The sequence below is a fragment of the Mus caroli genome, chromosome 12 (assembly GCF_900094665.2).
Source record: "Mus caroli chromosome 12, CAROLI_EIJ_v1.1, whole genome shotgun sequence".
In the NCBI taxonomy this organism is placed as follows: domain Eukaryota; kingdom Metazoa; phylum Chordata; class Mammalia; order Rodentia; family Muridae; genus Mus; species Mus caroli.
The window spans coordinates 1,422,085-1,439,717 of NC_034581.1; the positions used below are offsets into that span (position 1 = coordinate 1,422,085).

General features: G+C 38.8%; 1 protein-coding gene across 1 annotated transcript in view; it reads left to right on the forward strand.

Annotated features, from left to right (window-relative positions):
• Positions 1-17,633, forward strand: part of Itsn2 (intersectin 2) — a 119,908-nt gene that overhangs the window by 27,992 nt on the left and 74,283 nt on the right. The window contains exons 3-14 of the mRNA XM_029484793.1: positions 4,739-4,831; positions 6,396-6,459; positions 7,649-7,812; positions 9,340-9,546; positions 9,657-9,753; positions 10,457-10,596; positions 12,208-12,271; positions 12,770-12,907; positions 13,316-13,401; positions 14,406-14,668; positions 15,433-15,582; positions 16,401-16,541. Coding sequence (XP_029340653.1) covers positions 4,739-4,831; positions 6,396-6,459; positions 7,649-7,812; positions 9,340-9,546; positions 9,657-9,753; positions 10,457-10,596; positions 12,208-12,271; positions 12,770-12,907; positions 13,316-13,401; positions 14,406-14,668; positions 15,433-15,582; positions 16,401-16,541 — 1,607 coding nt within the window. The remainder of the gene's footprint in view (positions 1-4,738; positions 4,832-6,395; positions 6,460-7,648; positions 7,813-9,339; positions 9,547-9,656; positions 9,754-10,456; positions 10,597-12,207; positions 12,272-12,769; positions 12,908-13,315; positions 13,402-14,405; positions 14,669-15,432; positions 15,583-16,400; positions 16,542-17,633) is intronic.

A 17,633-nucleotide genomic window follows, 5' to 3' on the forward strand; every position in this document is an offset into this window, starting at 1 on the left:
GATCAAAGACCTCCACATAAAACCAGAGACACTGAAATTTATAGAGGAGAAAATGAGGAAAAGTCTCAAAGATATGGGCACTGGGGGAAAATTCCTGAACAGAACAGCAATGGCTTGTGCTGTAAAATTGAGAATGGACAAATGGACCTCATAAAATTGCAAAGCTTCTGTAAAGCAAAAGATACTGTCAATAAGATAAAAAGGCCACCAATAGATTGGGAAAGGATCTTTACCAATCCTAAATCAGATAGGGAACTAATATCCACTATATACAAAGAACTCAAGAAGCTGGACTCCAAGAAATCAAATAACCCTATTAAAAATGTGGTACAGAGCCAAACAAAGAATTCTCAACTGAGGAATACCAAATGGCTGAGAAGCACCTGAAAAAATGTTCAATATCCTTAATCAACAGGGAAATTCAAATCAAAACAACCCTGAGATTCCACCTCACTCCAGTCAGAACGGCTAAGATCAAAAATTCAGGTGACAGCAGATGCTGGTGAGGACTCCATTGCTGGTGGGATTCCAAGCTGATACAACCACTCTGGAAATCAGTCTGGTGGTTCCTCAGAAAATTGGACATAGTACTACCGGGAGATCCAGCAATTCCTCTTCTGGGCATATATCCAGAAGATGTTCCAACTTGTAATAAAGATACATGCTCCACTATGTTCATAGCAGCCTTATTTATAATAGCCAGAAACTGGAAAGAACCCAGATGTTTCTCAACAGAGGAATGGATACAGAAAATGTGGTACATTTACACAATGGAATACTACTCAGCTATTAAAAACAATGAATTTTGGTCCTGGCATTCCCCTGTACTAAGGCCTATAAAGTTTGCAAGACCAATGGGCCTCTCTTTCCACTGATGGCTGACTAGGCCATCTTCTGATAAATTGGGGGACTTTTGGGGTAGCATTGGAAATGTAAATGAAGAAAATACCTAATTAAAATAAAAAAAGGAAAAAAAAGAAAAGGGGAAAAAGACTAATAAACTTAAGGATGAATAGAAAAAAAAACAATGAATTTATGAAATTCTTATGCAAATGGATGGATCTGGAAGATATCATCCTGACTGAGGCAACCCAATCACAAAAGAACTCACATGATATGCACTAACTGATAAGCAGATATTAGTCCAGAATACCCAAGATACAATTTGCAAAACAGGTGAAACTCAAGAAGAAGGAAGACCAAAGTGTGAATACTTCGTTCCTCCTTAGAATGGGGAACAAAATAACCATGGAAAGTGTTACAAAGTTTGGAGCTGAGACAGAAGGAAGGACCATCCAGAGACTGCCCCACCCGAAGATCCATCCCATAAACAACCACCTAACCCAGGCACTAATGCATATGCCAGCAAGATTTTGCTGACAGGACCCTGATATAGCTATCTCTTGTGAGGCTATGCCAGTGCCTGGCAAATACAGAAGTGGATGCTCACAGTCATCTATTGGATGGAACACAGGGCCCCCAATGGAGGAGCTAGAGAAAGTACCCAAGGAGCTAAAGGGGTCTGCAACCCTATAGGAGAAACAACAATATGAACTAACCAGTACCCCCAGAGCTCATGTCTCTAGCTGCATATGTAGCAGAGGATGGCCTAGTTGGCCATCAATGGGATGAGAGGCCCTTGGTCTTGCGAAGATTATATGCCCTAGTATAGGGGAATGCCAGGGCCAGGAAGTGCGAGTGGGTGGGTTAGGGAGCAGGGCCGGGGGAGTGTATTGGGAACTTTCAGGATAGCATTTGAAAAGTAAATGAAGAAAATATCTAATAAAAAAAATTGAAAAAAAGGAAAGAATTGTATCAACTATTTAAAAATTGGCTTTGAATCACTGAATTATTTCTGAATTTTTTTATTTTGAAGTTATCTCATTGCCAGAAAATTCTTGGTATATTAATTAAATTTTAAAGTGGTTCTTTGTTTCGAAAGTTATTTGAACATGATTTAAGTTACTTTGTGTCCTAACTTATTGAGCATTTCTATTTACACATAATGTTAATAATAATAAAAGTGACTGTTGCTTGTGATTTTCTAGGTGGTGGAGTCTTAAATATTAAGACTCTGAACACTTTTAAAAGGGGTTCATGGATTCATTTTTGTTTCCCTTGCATGTTTATTGAATGAGTGAATATGCAGTGGTCATGATCACTGCTTGGAGTCATAAAGAATTAAACAAATATTAATAGGCTTGTTGAGGTGCTACTCTGAAGACAAGTCCCCAAGAAGAGTCGAAAAGATAATGTATATAAAAGAACACTATAGCCAGGCATGATGGTGCACACCTTTCATCTCAGGCAGAGACATGTGGATCTCTGCTGAGTTTGATGCTGTGTGGTTTATATAGGAAGTTCCAGGCCAACCAGGGCTACACAGTGAAACCATTTTTTTGTCCATTTTTAATTATTTTTTTAGGTTACCATACAAAGTAATGATGTTTTTAAAAATGGAATTTTCATACATGTATTTCATTACCCTTTGTTTTGTCATTCTCAAGCCATTATTTTATTGTAGGCATATTGTTTATTCTATATGGTCTTTGAGGTGGCATTCCCAGGCTACATACAGAGTTAGCTTCTACGGTGCAGAGAGCTTGAACATCTTGTACATGTATGCTGGAGATGATATAGTTTAGGGAGTTCAGGCTACCCCAGTTCTAACCTCATTTCCCGTATGGTCAAAGTTTTGTTTTGTTTTTCCTCGTGCCAGGGACCCAACCCATGACTTTGTGTTTGTTAAGCCACACACTACCACTGAGTTAATCCTCAACTGCCCAAGTTCTAATCTCAGCTCTGCTACTTACTGTATTATCTTAAGCCAGTTACTTTTCCACCACTGCTTTTAGTTTCCTTCGCCATAATAGTCTCCTAGTTTATTGCATGGCCCTGGGGTTAAGGAGGCAGCACATGAGTACCTGACATCATCGGGCTCACAGCTGTTTTCATTCCTGTTGTCATTTTCATCTTTTTAATCAACATTTTCCCAAAGTCATACATAGTAAATAAGTTCCAATACACATGGTTGTCCTGCTCACCACAGGACTTCTTACAGATTTTTACGGAATTTTCATGAATACATGATTATATGTTGTTCTTAGCCATTCCTCCCCACACACTGGTCGTTCCACTATGTACCTGGTTTATCTCTATAATCTTAATAGGTGAAAGATGATGGCTAATGTTATTTTATTGTAGGTATATTCTTTATTGCATGGATAATATGCTCAGTCTCTCGATAAGAAGCTGATAAGACAAGGACAGTTTTATTGCACATTTGTTTATATCAGAAGTGTATGGTTTAGCTATTTTAGATCTTTAGTTTGTCAACATATCTGTTTATTTTTAACTTTAACTTTTAAAACTTTTTATAGTTTTTTTTTTTTTAATTCAGTCACTTGGGCTAAGGAAAAGTGTTTTATCAAATTAGTTTTAACATCTGAAATTTAAGTAGGCCTTTTCAGTGATAAATGTTTTTTGAAAATTACCTTTCTAATACCGATTTTTTACTCAGTGTGGACAGCAGACATATATGAGTTTATATGTCTAAATACCTATGGTTCCTTGTTGAGAGACGTTGAGTAAACCAAAAGAGTAGGCAGAGTGCGGTATAGATGAGTCCTACCCAAGGTGATTGATAAAGCTTCCCAAGGGTTCCTTCAGAAAGCTGCTCCTGATTCAGTGTGAAAGGCAGGTCGCATCCCTGACCTGGGTAGTAAGGCACTCTTTATTTTTTCCCCCTTGTTCCTTCTTTTATTGATTCAGACATCTATTCAGAAATCATTTTTAAATGTTTGCTCTTTTCTGGGTACTCAGCTGGTTCCTGGAATAGAAAGGACTCCAAGTCGGGTAGTGCAGAAGGACATCAGACAGCATCTTCTTAAGTGCTCTGCAGAAGTGTGACCTGTATCTTGAGAATCTAGAAGAGGAAGCAATTATTGTCATTTAGATACCAGGGTCCTCTGGATGGAAGTGACATCTGCCCTGACCTTGGGAGATAAACCTTGAAAGGAAGGGTCCGGGTTAAGCTTGGTGGTAGACATCTTACCTAGTGCAGAGTGGCCTTATCTATCCCCAGTGGTGAAGGAAAAAGAAAAATGCCCCTTTGCAGCAAATTCAGACTAGTTATTCCCTGCTACTTTCTGTACTCACACTGGTACCTTAGCTGGTTTACCAAGAGAGGCTTTGGTTTACTTAGAGCATCTTGCATATCCCAGCCTCTCAAACCACATCCTTTTTGTGTGAGATAAATGCTCTTATACCACCTTGGCACATGGCAAGATGCTAAAGCTTCCAGCCTCTGCTTAGGTCTTAATCTTTCTTGTTATTTCACTTCACTTCTGATTTTTGAACTTAGAATTCCACATCTTTTGCCATGCTTCTGCTTGGGTCCTTCACAGTTAACACAGTAGATGGTGGTCCTTTCTAGGTATTTCTTTGAGAATGCGAATGATACTGTAATCTTTTTATTGCCAGTATTTACCTCATCCTTGTGAGTGGTGTACAGTGATTATTCAATAGATGTTAACTGAGCAGATGACTGGAAAGCCTTAGGGTTGCTGTATGTAGTTAATAGAATTCTACTTCATGTCCTTCAGTCATTAAATAGTCTCATCAAATGAATGTTTACCGCTCATGTTTACAAGTTAAAATTTTGTGTTCTTGTGGATGACATAGTTTGAGCAGGGTCATGTACCTCCTATAATATCTTGGCCTTTCATATATGTTTTAGGAGGGCCAAATATGTGGGCTATTACATCTGAAGAGCGTACTAAGCATGATAAACAGTTTGATAACCTCAAACCTTCAGGAGGTTACATAACAGGTTTGTATTTAATCTTTGTTATATTATTTATTATAAATATGTACCTGTTTATATATCTTAGAGTTAAGTTTAATAACTGCTATCAAAATTGTATTAAGTAATAAAATTCATATCTACCAAAACTCTAGAATTTAAAGAAACTTTATTTTTCCTGCAACTGTCTTAATTTGTTGATTCATTTTGGCATGTGGGAGTTTTTTTCTTAAATACTAAGTGGTGGTCCAGAATCCATTTTATTACATATTAATACTATTTTAAGAAGTTTTTTATTTATATCTTATACCAGATATTTTTTCCCAGAGATTTCTCCCCCCAAAAAAAAACTTTTTAAATTTTGTATTTATTTAGGATTTGTTTGTTGTTGTTTTAAGAGAAGGTCTTGCTGTATAGCTCAGACTGGCCCCTAACCTGCTACATCCTCCTACCTCAGCTTCTCTGAGTGCTTAGATTACAGGGATGTGACATCCCAAAGTCTGTTTCCACAATGCTATCTCCCCTTTGAGCCTGGGTTAAGTATTAATTAATGGTGTTAACAACTTGTTTTGTAGAAAGACCACTAGAATATAAGAAGTGATCTGTTTGAGTTATCTTTCTTTTCTTTTTCAAGAAATGAAACTTTCCATTTTCGTTCCACTGCATCTTAATGCTTTTATGTATAACAGTTGTCACAGAACTGTCACCTATACCAGTTTTTGGCTTTGTAGTATGCATTCCTGTGTTTCACCTTCACAGTACCTCTGTGAGGCAGATACTGTGTTCATCTGTATTCACAGGGTAAAGCCTCGTCAGAGGAATGATGTGGATTTGCCTAAGGCTATCACGATGACTACTGATACCTTTCAGGCCTTCTTCAGAATCCATCCCTGTATTTACTATAGTCCGATGTCATTTGTATTCCTGCTGTACCATCCCTGCTGTCAGAGTTTGACTTGTCTCCTGACGAGCTGATAATAGTTATCCATGGCTCCTAGAAGATCTGAGATTCCTGAGTCAGGACCTTACCACCAGCACAGCTGGTGGTGTGCACGTGCCCATGTTTCTGTTGGTTTCCTGTGTTCCCTGAGTCTGAGCAGGATGATAACAGTGTCAGAAAGGCACCCTGCTTGCTGGAAGTTTTACAGGAGAACCCCGAGCATCGGGAAAGCAAATTCGTTCCTTGTACCAGTGGGAGACATTATTACTTCAGTCTTCAAGACTTTTCATTTATAAGTCAAATTCTGAAAACCCAAGCAGAGGAATTGGGTTTTGTTCTTGGTGTGTTCAGCAAGTATACATACAAGTATCGGGAAACTCATGAGCGATGTTTCCCTAGCCCTTGGTAGTTATAATTATAGAACCTGTTTAGGGTGAAGAATCAAAGATGAGTAACACACTCTTTCTTCACTGATTGATAGAATGTTTGTGGTGACATGTTTCTCTAGAATGTAAATACCTTCATCTGCACACTTACAACTTGACTGATTAGAGTTAAGTCAGCACCAGGTGCCAATTGTTACGATTTGTAAGTATTGGAATAATTCTGTTTACTAATGCACCCTTTGGCTCTTGTGTTTATTCCTTTCAGGTGATCAAGCCCGTACTTTTTTCCTACAGTCAGGTCTGCCGGCCCCGGTTTTAGCTGAAATATGGTAAAACACTTTCTTTTGTAAATGCATTTAAGTTTCTAATCGGCTGTTGTTGTTTTTTAAATAGTATGGTGTTGACATCCAGTTATTTCCATTTGTACTCTGCTGTTAAATAAGAATATTTCGTTAGCTTTTTGAGAAATAAATTATACTAAGTAAATGATTGAAAATAATTTGAAGTGTTCTATAGAAAAAAATTCTAATTTAATTTGAATTCAAGACAGAATGTAAGAGTTAACATTGAAAAATATTTCTGTATAACTTGACAAAAATTTCAAATTCCTTTCTATTATTTTGTTGTAGCTTTACTGATTTTCATCATTTGTAAACCCCAAAGTGCTATCCCTTTCCTTGCTCTTACTTTAAAAATATTCTAGAGGGGTAGCAGAGAGTCTTAGTGGCTACCATTGCGGAGGGCCTGGGTTCAGTTCCCAGCACCCACATGGCAGCTGACAACCATCTATAACTCTCTTTCCAGGGGATCTTACACCCTCTTCTGACCTCCGTGGGTACCAGGCACGCACGTGTTGTACATATACATGTAGACAAAACACTCATAAACATAAAGAATTTAAAAAATCTCTTAAAATGTTCTAGAATATCTGGGATTGTGTTTTTTAAAAATGTATTACAGTAAATAAGATCTTCTACCCCATTCTTTTTCCTTATAGAACACCTGTGCGCTTGACAGAATGCTAGTAGCAAACATATTTTCAATTATTTGAACAAGTGAATAAATTAAATTTAGAAATTATGAACCTATATAAAATATACACACTATGTAGCCTTAGATGTCTTAAAACTCACTGTGTAGACCAGGCTGGCCTCAAGCTTGGAACAATCCTTTTCTCTCTGCCTCCATGATGACTGGGATCTGAGAGGTGTGCTATTGTTCCTGGCTTAGGACTACATTATTCTGGAATGATTGTTTTCTATCTTCACTGCTAGAAATCCTCTCCGAACTATCTAGATTCTGTATAGCCTATGAACATTTTGCTAGATACTATCTCTGGCTAGTATTTCTCACTGTTCAGGTTTTCTGTTATTCACACACACACACACACACACACACACACTTAAGTGACAGTCTACATGTGAATGCTTTGCCATTGTTTTTCTCAACCTCAGTAGTCATTTATATTTCCTCATTACCACCCCATATACCTATCTACTTACCTCATTCTCCTTTTAGGGCCTTATCAGATCTGAACAAGGATGGGAAGATGGACCAGCAAGAGTTCTCTATAGCTATGAAACTCATCAAGTTAAAGTTGCAGGGCCAACAGCTGCCTGTTGTCCTCCCTCCTATCATGAAACAACCCCCTATGTTCTCTCCACTCATCTCTGCTCGTTTTGGTATGTGTTTAGTAATCTAGCTGCCCTGTTTGATTGTTAAGATTGATTCCTTGGGGATCAGGAAAGGATTTATTAGCACAAAATGACAATCCCTAGACTTCCAAGCTACTTTTCATGCCTTTACAAGAAGAGATCATAAGTTACTGTCATAGCTAAGTGTCCCTGTCTGGTCTCGCTGAATCTCCTGTCACATTACTAGTCGTGAAGTGAATTATCTGCCTCTTCAGTTACAGCTGACTCTAAATACGGTTCCTTATCTGTCTCTTCTGTCCTTCATGAATGGAGAAGCAGGATGCTAATTACTAGAAGCTACAGAAGGGAGGTGATGGTGTTGGGGGTCAAGGACAAATGGTCAGTTGGTACAAAGTTACTGTTAGAGAGGAGAAATAAATTCTAGATTCTGTTGTATGGTAGGGTGACTGTGGTTAACAATTTTGTATTGTATATTCCAAAGAAACTAGGAGAGAAGATTTTAAATGTTTTTAGCACAGAGAAATGATAAATGCTTGTGATGACAGATGTGCTAAACATCCTGGTTTGGTTATCATATATGTATACATGTATCAGAACACTACACTGTAACTCTTAAATAGGTACAGTATTAATATTAAACAATAAAACAAGAAGATTGAAAATTTAAACACACCTAGAGGGGTTTAATCTGCATGGTAATTTAAAATCATAGATGAGTAAGATTTTCTTTAATTTAAAGGTTAATTAGCCAGCTAAATCGAGGCCTAAAAATTGTATACTTTGTCCTAATTAATTTATATACTCATCAGATATTACCGATTGTTATGTTTTTATATAATTTTGATTAGTTAGTTTCTTACAAATTATATGTGAAAAGCAGTAATTTTGAATGGAACATTCAATAAGATGTCTCTGTATTGAGAAATGCATTCGTTTACACCAGATGTTAGGTTTTAAAACACCTTATTCTTCCACACCAAATCACCCGATGGCCATATTCTTATGCTATAGTTAGTGTTCAGCAGTTAAGAAAATAAAAGTTATCACTAATTTTAAAGACTTGTTTTTGAATTCTATAACTTGGAAGAAAAGTGAAATAAGTGGTGCATTTGCCAATAATACATATACATAAGCAAGTCCACCATAGCATCTGCATAGCTCTAGCCTGTTTGTTTGAAGAATGAGGATGCATATTAGCCTAGTAACGTAGCAGCTCTGGATCTGTTTTCCTTACTCCGAAAACCATGTAGTCAGGTAAGACATTTTATCTTTGAGATACTATATGTAGTTGACAAAGATTTCTTAGTCTTAGTGGCCATAAGAGAAGGAAAAGAGAAGGTCTGCTTGTAGTTCCTACATGAAAGACAATTAATATTCAGGCAGTAGCTTACCCCATCACTTCAGATGCAGAGCTGCTTTATGGAATATTTTAAGGATAATTTACCATGATAATTCTGCAAAATTGAGTGTGCTTTTTGGTACTGTAACTTGTTTTTTGAGATGTATTTTATAGTTGAAAGCACCATTGGAAAATGTGTTCTCTTATTTCTTTAGGGATGGGAAGCATGCCCAATCTGTCCATTCATCAGCCATTGCCTCCAGTTGCACCTATAGCAACACCCTTGTCTTCTGCTACTTCAGGGACCAGTATTCCTCCCCTAATGATGCCTGCTCCCCTAGTGCCTTCTGTTAGTACATCCTCATTACCAAATGGAACTGCCAGTCTCATTCAGCCTTTATCCATTCCTTATTCTTCTTCAAGTAAGTGTCTAATAAGTCAGAGATGTGAGGAAGAAACTGTTGTTTGTTGTTCACAGATTTCCTTCTTTGGGGAATTGCCTGGTACAAATCTTTTATCATTTCCCCTCCAGCATTGCCTCATGCATCGTCTTACAGTCTGATGATGGGAGGATTTGGTGGTGCTAGTATCCAGAAGGCCCAGTCTCTGATTGATTTAGGATCTAGTAGGTATGAATACTTATCACAAACAACTCTGTCTGCTTTCAGTGTGAATTTTTATTTAATAAGCCCTGGGTTTATCTAGGTTGTTCTTTGTAATGGACAAGTATAAATATTTAACACAAGCTTTCTGTTGTTGTTGTTGTTGTTGTTGTTGTTGTTGTTGTTGTTGTTGTTGTTGGAGGGGGTTTCTTTGTATAGCCCGGGCTATCCTAGAACTTGCTCTGTAGACTATACTGGCTTTGCCTCTGCCTCCCCAAGTGCTGGGATTAAAGAAATGCACCACCACATCTGGATAAAGTGGTATTTTTTTAATTTTACAGAACACAAAAGTATCACTTATTACCTGCCATAGAAATCATTATAGTTCTTCAAAAACTGTTTACAAAGAGTTACCTTTCACTTAGAAAAGTATTTTATTGTAGCTTAAATAACCATTGGTTTTTGTGATTTTTTTTTTTTCCTAACAGCCTTGAACCCTAGTTTGACAAATTAAGAAATATAGACAGTGTCATTTAAGTGTACTTGGAAGATAAGAAATGCCATCTATAACTTCCCTGGCCAGTAACATGCCTGGAATTGCGGGTTCTTAGTAGATGGGATTGTGTGTGTGTCTTGCCATTATAGTGTAGAGTGATTCTTAATGTCTTTGTCTTATAAAGTTTAATTGTATTTTATTTAGTAACAAAGTTTTAAATACATTTCCTTATAGCTCAACTTCCTCAACTGCTTCCCTCTCAGGGAACTCACCTAAGACAGGGACCTCAGAGTGGGCAGTTCCTCAGCCTTCAAGATTAAAGTATCGGCAAAAATTTAATAGTCTAGACAAAAGCATGAGTGGATACCTCTCAGGTAACTGACATATAGTGGTTATGAAAGAGCATTGGCCCTTTATGTAAACATCTTTTGAAAAATTACTTGAATTTGTACTTTGTGTTTTATCTAAAGTTCTAACATTGAAGGCATTGTATACATAAGAATATTGTAAGTATATAATTATTGAAAGATGGATTCAACTTGATTGCTTTCTTCAAATTCTTATGCCAAGTTAAGTGCAAGAGGTATACACCCCACTTTTCAGAAAAGCATCTCTCAGAAAGATTAGACTTAATCTTGTAAGCTTTAAAGTGAATGAAAACCCCAAACCACATGTGTGGTAATGGTAGCAATTAGCCTTGACTCTCTTTGAGAGAAAGCACATTTTCTCTGCTTGCCTTTTTCATGGCTCACTATTTTTTTCTTATAAAGGACAACATTTAATTGTGGCTGGCTTACAGGTTCAGAGATTTAGTCCATTGACATCAAGGCGGGAGCATGGCAGCATCTAGGCAGGCATGGTGCAGGAGAAGCTGAGAGTTCTACATCTTCATCTGAAGGCTGCTCTTGGAATATTGATTTTCAGGCAGTTATTATAGGGTCTTAAAGCCCACACCTACAGCAACACACCTACTCCAACAAGACCACAACTCCAAATAGTGCCATTCCCTGGGCTAAGCATATACAAACCATCACATTCTATTCCCTGGCTCCTATAGGCTTGTTCAAACATATGAGTGTATGGTGGCCATACTTAAACATAGCATAATGCAAAATAAATTTAGTCCAACTCCCAAAGTCCCCACCATGGCTCACTCTTTATGCTTTAACTCACATGTCTGTAGAACATTTCAGTTCAGTTTAGAATATTATATAAACTTACAGAGGAGGATAATGTGTTATATGGTCATATACAAGATATATACTTGTAATAGGCAAGTATAGTGCATCTCCTAACTTTCACATTCCCACAGCATACAGAGGGCAAAGTGAATGATGGATAAAGGAAAAAGGGTCAGGAAAGACTTGGAGATTTCTTTCTGGAGTCATGCTGAGGACAGTGACGCAAGTTATAGAGAAGAGAGAGCAATTTGGAGTGAAAATTGGAGAGAGGAACATGATAGAGACAGGATTTTTTTTCTTTTGAGATGCCCGTGAAACATATATCTACATATATGTTTGGTTGGACATAGGAGTATGAATGTGGAGGTGAGGTTTGGGCTGCAGGTACAGGGCATCAGGCTTTAGATGCTTGTTGAAAACAGAGAAAAGTGTGTTCAGGAGTCGCAGGAGGAATTGCAGCCTCTAGAGATCACGTAGGAAGAGAGACAGTGAAGAGTGTGAGGGAAGGGGTGTTGGGGGGAGGTCACGGCTGGAGAGCCTTTCCTCTCCATGCCTGGCCTGAGGCTTGCCCTTGCTCTCAGAGCTGAGTGGAGCTTTCCTGCTGGAGGAACATGGAGGAACATTTCCCCCTCACTAGCTCTAGGCTCTGCTCTCTGGAGCAGGACTGTGATCACTGCAGAATGCCCACTACCTGGCCCCTGGTACAAACATTGATGGCAAATGTTCCGAGAAAGCAGCAACATTGTCTGCATGACTTAACAGAGACTAAAGTTGTTTCTTTTTATGCCTTTCTCACTCCATCAGGTTTTCAAGCTAGAAATGCCCTTCTTCAGTCAAATCTCTCTCAAACTCAGCTAGCTACTATTTGGTGAGTGTGCTCATGAGTGACTTCAAACTGTACGTCGTCTCTTATAAGAAATCTTTGTGGAAGGTTGTTTCTGAAAGATCAAACATAAAATCATTGTTTCTGTAAAAATTTGTTACTTGAGAATATTCCATGAAAGTGTTTGAAAGTTACATTCACTAGGGAAGTGTCCATTTTTGAGAACTTAACCTTGATTTTATGAGCAACAGTGTAGCTTTCTTCTTTATTGACTTACTTTGCAATCCAGAGATTATCTCATTTATTCCAGTGAATTGAACATGAACTATGATAGCCAACCTTCCCAGAATAGGCACTTGCTATGATGAGTCACTCTCTTCTGTTTGTTTTGGGCTATGAAGATTAAGGGTAAAAATTGACTCTTTTTTGGGTATGTGTTTACATTTTCCTAAAATATATTAACCTAGAATTTATCCTCTCATTACTCATAAAAACAAAAGTCAGTAAAAACTCTGACTTTGTGAACGGTCACATTGCCTTTAGGACTCTGGCTGACATCGATGGTGACGGACAGTTGAAAGCTGAAGAATTTATTCTGGCGATGCACCTCACTGACATGGCCAAAGCTGGACAGCCACTACCACTGACGTTGCCTCCCGAGCTTGTCCCTCCATCTTTCAGGTCTGTGTCTGCAGAGCCATGGCCTGCATCACTCCAGTGTTGTTTCTGCCTCACTGGAGCCCGTGCATTAGTTTAGAGGAGAGCTACACACTTGTTCTGTCCTTTAGTTAATGAGTCACGATGGGAAGTAGATAACAGACAGGGTTTTTTTCACCATGCTATAAAAGAGGAAAGGTTTAACTGAAAAGATTAAGTAAAACTTGCCCACGGACAGCAGTTAGCTGAATCTGGATCTCTCGGATTAACATCCAAGTGCTTTGTGCATTGTGACTCAGGGCCATGCTGTAGGGTAAATATCCTTAATACTGTATCTTAAATATGAACTTGTTTTAATTGCTGGTAATCTGTATTTTTTAGTCTGAAAATTCTCAGACTTTGTGATGGCTCTTTGTTGTTTGTTCTTCTTAGAGGGGGAAAGCAAATTGATTCTGTTAATGGAGCTCTGCCTTCATATCAGAAAACACAAGAAGAAGAGCCTCAGAAGAAGCTGCCAGGTGTTCATTTTACACTTTTAATTAATTTATTTTAAAATCAAAATCAATTGTATTTTCTTTAAATTTTATTTTTGAAATACAAGCACATATTTAGAGTATTTATAGATTTAAAAATTAGATGCCACATGAAAATAGGGAATGAATAAGATTTGTGTGCGTGTGTGTCTATGTGTGTATTGCTGGGGATTGAACCCATAGACTTCTGTAACATCACCAGCTCATTGGGATATCTTAAATGATTTACACATTTTAATGAAGAGTAAAACTGAAAATGATGAAGGAAGAGGGAGCATGTATCTATTTGGAAAATGAGCGTTTCTTCCACACTAGGGACAGGCAGATCAAGCTTTGTAATGAAATCTTTAGCTTGAAAAAAGTTTTAAATATTCACTGAAAGAATGCACACATGATTATTTTATTTAGAAGTTAGTGCAAAGACTAGGGTTATAGCTCAACAGTACAATGTTTAGCCAGTACTAAGTTTGCTCTCCAGTACTGCAAACCAAACCAAACCAAACCAAACCCCACCTTCTTCAGAGCTAATGACGTGTAACAGACCCTCTGAGAAAAGTAAGTCAGGGTTTGTATTGGCTTGGATAGTCAGTGTTTGAATAGAATCACATGTAGAGCATTGTGGGGTTTTGAAGTGAATACTTTTACTTTCCTATTTACATTTCAGTATAGAAGTATCCGCAGGGGAAATAGCCAGAAAGCAAGAGCAGAAGACATCTCAAGTGACTACTAAGCAGAGTGTACTGAACTAGATGAGAGGCTCTGGAGGCTTGAGAGAAAGCATAGTCTCTCTCTCTCTCTCTCCCTTCCTCCCTCCCTCTCTCCCTTTCTCTCTTTCCCTCCCTCCCTCCCTCTCTCTCTCTTTCCCTCCCTCCCTCCCTCTCTCTCTCTCCTCCCTCCCTCTCTCTCTCTTTCTCTCCTCCCTCCCCCTCTCTTTCTCTCCCTCCCTCCCTCCCTCCCTCCCTCCCTCCTTCCCTTTCTGTCCCTTTTAGTTACTTTTGAGGACAAACGGAAAGCCAACTATGAACGAGGAAACATGGAGCTGGAGAAGCGACGCCAAGTGTTGATGGAGCAGCAGCAGAGGGAGGCTGAACGCAAAGCCCAGAAAGAAAAGGAAGAGTGGGAGCGGAAACAGAGAGAACTGCAAGAGCAAGAATGGAAGAAGCAGCTGGAGTTGGAGAAACGCTTGGAGAAACAGAGAGAACTAGAGAGGCAGCGGGAGGAAGAGAGGAGAAAGGAGATAGAAAGACGAGAGGTAATTTTCTAAGGAGCACCCGGTGTTTAAGGAGAGTATGCTGACTTGTTGCTGTGCTCTTCCATCTGCTTCTTTATCCCAAACAGAACTGCATCTCCTTTCTCTTGATGAGGGAAAGATGATCTCTGTGTGAGCACAGTAAGGGCTTCATGGCAGAGTTGTGGAAACCTGTATCATATGCAAGTGAGGCCCAGTCAGAGGAGGACTGATCGCACAGCTGAGCTAAGTGAGGGGCTACAGTTAATTGGACATCAGAAGTTAGGCAGACGAGGTCATTGGCAGAAGGCAAGCTTAGAATTCAGAATCAAAGTGTGAAGAATTGAAGGCCCAGACTCGAAGTTTAGGGAGGTGAAGACACAAAGGTGAATCAAGAAGTCAGCCTAGAATTATACAGGGTTCCAAGAAACACTGTGTTTTTAAGGACCAAGAATGGAACACAGTAAATTACATTTTTCTGAAAAATTGTAAATGAAATTATCTCCTCTGATTCCAGAATGAAGGTATAATTATTTTTATACTTACGAGGCCTTGCTTTGAGTTTTTAAAAGAAGAATGACTATAACAAAAAGATGGTTCTGTGAAGTAATTGAAAAGTGATGAATGAAAGCTACCTCTGTGGCTATCCTAAGTTCCGTTGGGAACTATATTTTCTACCTACCTTTAGGCACTGTGGCCACTCACTCCTAAATGCTGTCATCCCACAAGGTTTTGAATAATGTAGAATTTTGTAAACTTAAACATTAACAGGAATTTGTTATTTTTAGGCAGCAAAACAGGAGCTTGAAAGACAGCGCCGTTTAGAATGGGAAAGACTCCGCCGACAGGAACTCCTCAATCAAAAGAATAGAGAACAAGAAGAGATTGTCAGGCTGAACTCCAGAAAGAAACGTCTCCACCTGGAACTGGAAGCAGTGGTATGGCTAGAGTTTTGTGAACTTTATCTCCACGATGCTGCATTTCCTGTGCAGGGCGGGCTTGAGTCAAACAAGCAACCAAACAACCCAGCCGCTCACCTAAATGATCTCTTGCCCTTTCTTTCAGCTTGAAAACCAATTTTAAACTAATATTAGTCACTCTGCTTAACTGATTCTTACACATCAAATGTTAGAGGGTCAAATTCTTTGAAGTGCAAATGAGAAGATAAAGCAAGCTAGACTCTCTTAAGCCTAGCCTTACTTGAATGGCAGGACTCTGCCTGGTGGATGCTTACCTAGGTACTAGAACCAAACTTAGATCTTGTGTAGTGAAAGCTTAATTTTTTTGTGGTTGTTGTCTTGAATTGCATTGAAATTATTTTTATAAATAAAGCATCATAATAACTTAAGTCAGAAAGATGCCATTTTATGGCGTTAAATTAATTTGTGTACATACCATGATTATTAATCACATCGCAGTGCTACACCAGAGGTCTAAAACCTTTAGCTTCTGTGTACTATAGGGGTGTCTCAGAACCATCATTTTGATGCTATATTTTTTTCTTAAAAATGGGAGAAGGTAGACTGACTGGGTGGCTCCACAGGTGAATGCAATTCCTGGCCAGCTGAGGTTAGTCTTGACGACCCATGGTGCACGGGGAAACTGACTCCCACAAACTCTTCTTTGACCGTCTTCTCAGACTGACTGAATTATAAATGTAAAGTGAAACTTAACTAAATAAAAATACTTTTTTCCTGAGGGGACCCTGTCCTGTTAGCACTTATTTATTGTATATATGTATTTAATCTTCTGATAGAATGGAAAACATCAGCAGATATCAGGCAGACTACAAGATGTCCAAATCAGAAAGCAAACACAAAAGACTGAGCTAGAAGTTTTGGATAAACAGTGTGACCTGGAAATTATGGAAATCAAACAACTTCAACAAGAGCTTAAGGTAGGTCTTTTGCTGCTGTCAGTCATCCACACAGTTCTTCCTACAGACTCTGTGCTTTAGGAATCATGAGCCCTGAGGCAGACCTATGATACAAAAGATTAGAAAGTCCATAGGCCTCTTAAACCTGAGCTGGACTCTGCATAAACACGCACCACGTTGAACTTTAATGAAAATGTCTTTACACACTGCTTTTGCCCATTGCAGATGAAGGCACTAATACTGCCCGACAGGTTGACTCTACCACAGAAGTGCTGTCTCTTCCATGTGCTCTCACATGCCAAGTGGGCAAGGCAGGAACGGATCCCCATAGTGAGGGAAAGTCCTCAGGGCTTCTCACTTCCTGTACCTTACCCCTTAAAACTACAGTGCTGGAATCACGTATCAACGTGGAACTGCAGCAGGACACATGCATTCTTACCATATCTTATATTGCAATAGAGCCTTTGCTACTAATTTTGGGAAAGTTTGATTAGAAGTTACTCTTCTTGGCACTGTGGTGAGAGAACATTAACTGTTCCTCTCAGAGGCCTGGCACTCACTTATTTCCTTGTAGAGTCTGGTTCAGTTATTGCTGTTTTCACGGCAGCATCTTAGAAGTGTTGTCCACCTGGAGAGCTGCCTCACAGAACTTCTCTCTCCACAAAGATGACGGGCCTCAGTTTCCCTCTTGTCACAGCAAAGGCATTTCTTACATGGTTTCACATTCTCTCTCCACAAAGATGGCCTCAGTTTCCCTCTTGTCACAGCAAAGGCATTTCTTACATGGTTTCAAATGCTTCCCTGTTTCTCCCGAAGAGTTGAGTCCCTCTTTGATGTATACATATTCATTATGGAGTGCCGTGGCCTGTTTACACATGCTGCTGTCTAGTACACAGACACACTTCTCATTCCTTGCCAACTGTCAGCCAAAGTGCAGAAAGTTTCCGTCTCTAGACACTCATTATGAAGGCATTTTTGATTATCTTTAAATTTCAGCCAGACATTCCTAAGTATTTGACTACATATTTTCTTTTTATATCCTATATAATTCTATACTGCAACCATGTAGTGTTTCTATTCTATGTAAAAAAGATTAAATCATGTTTTAAAGTT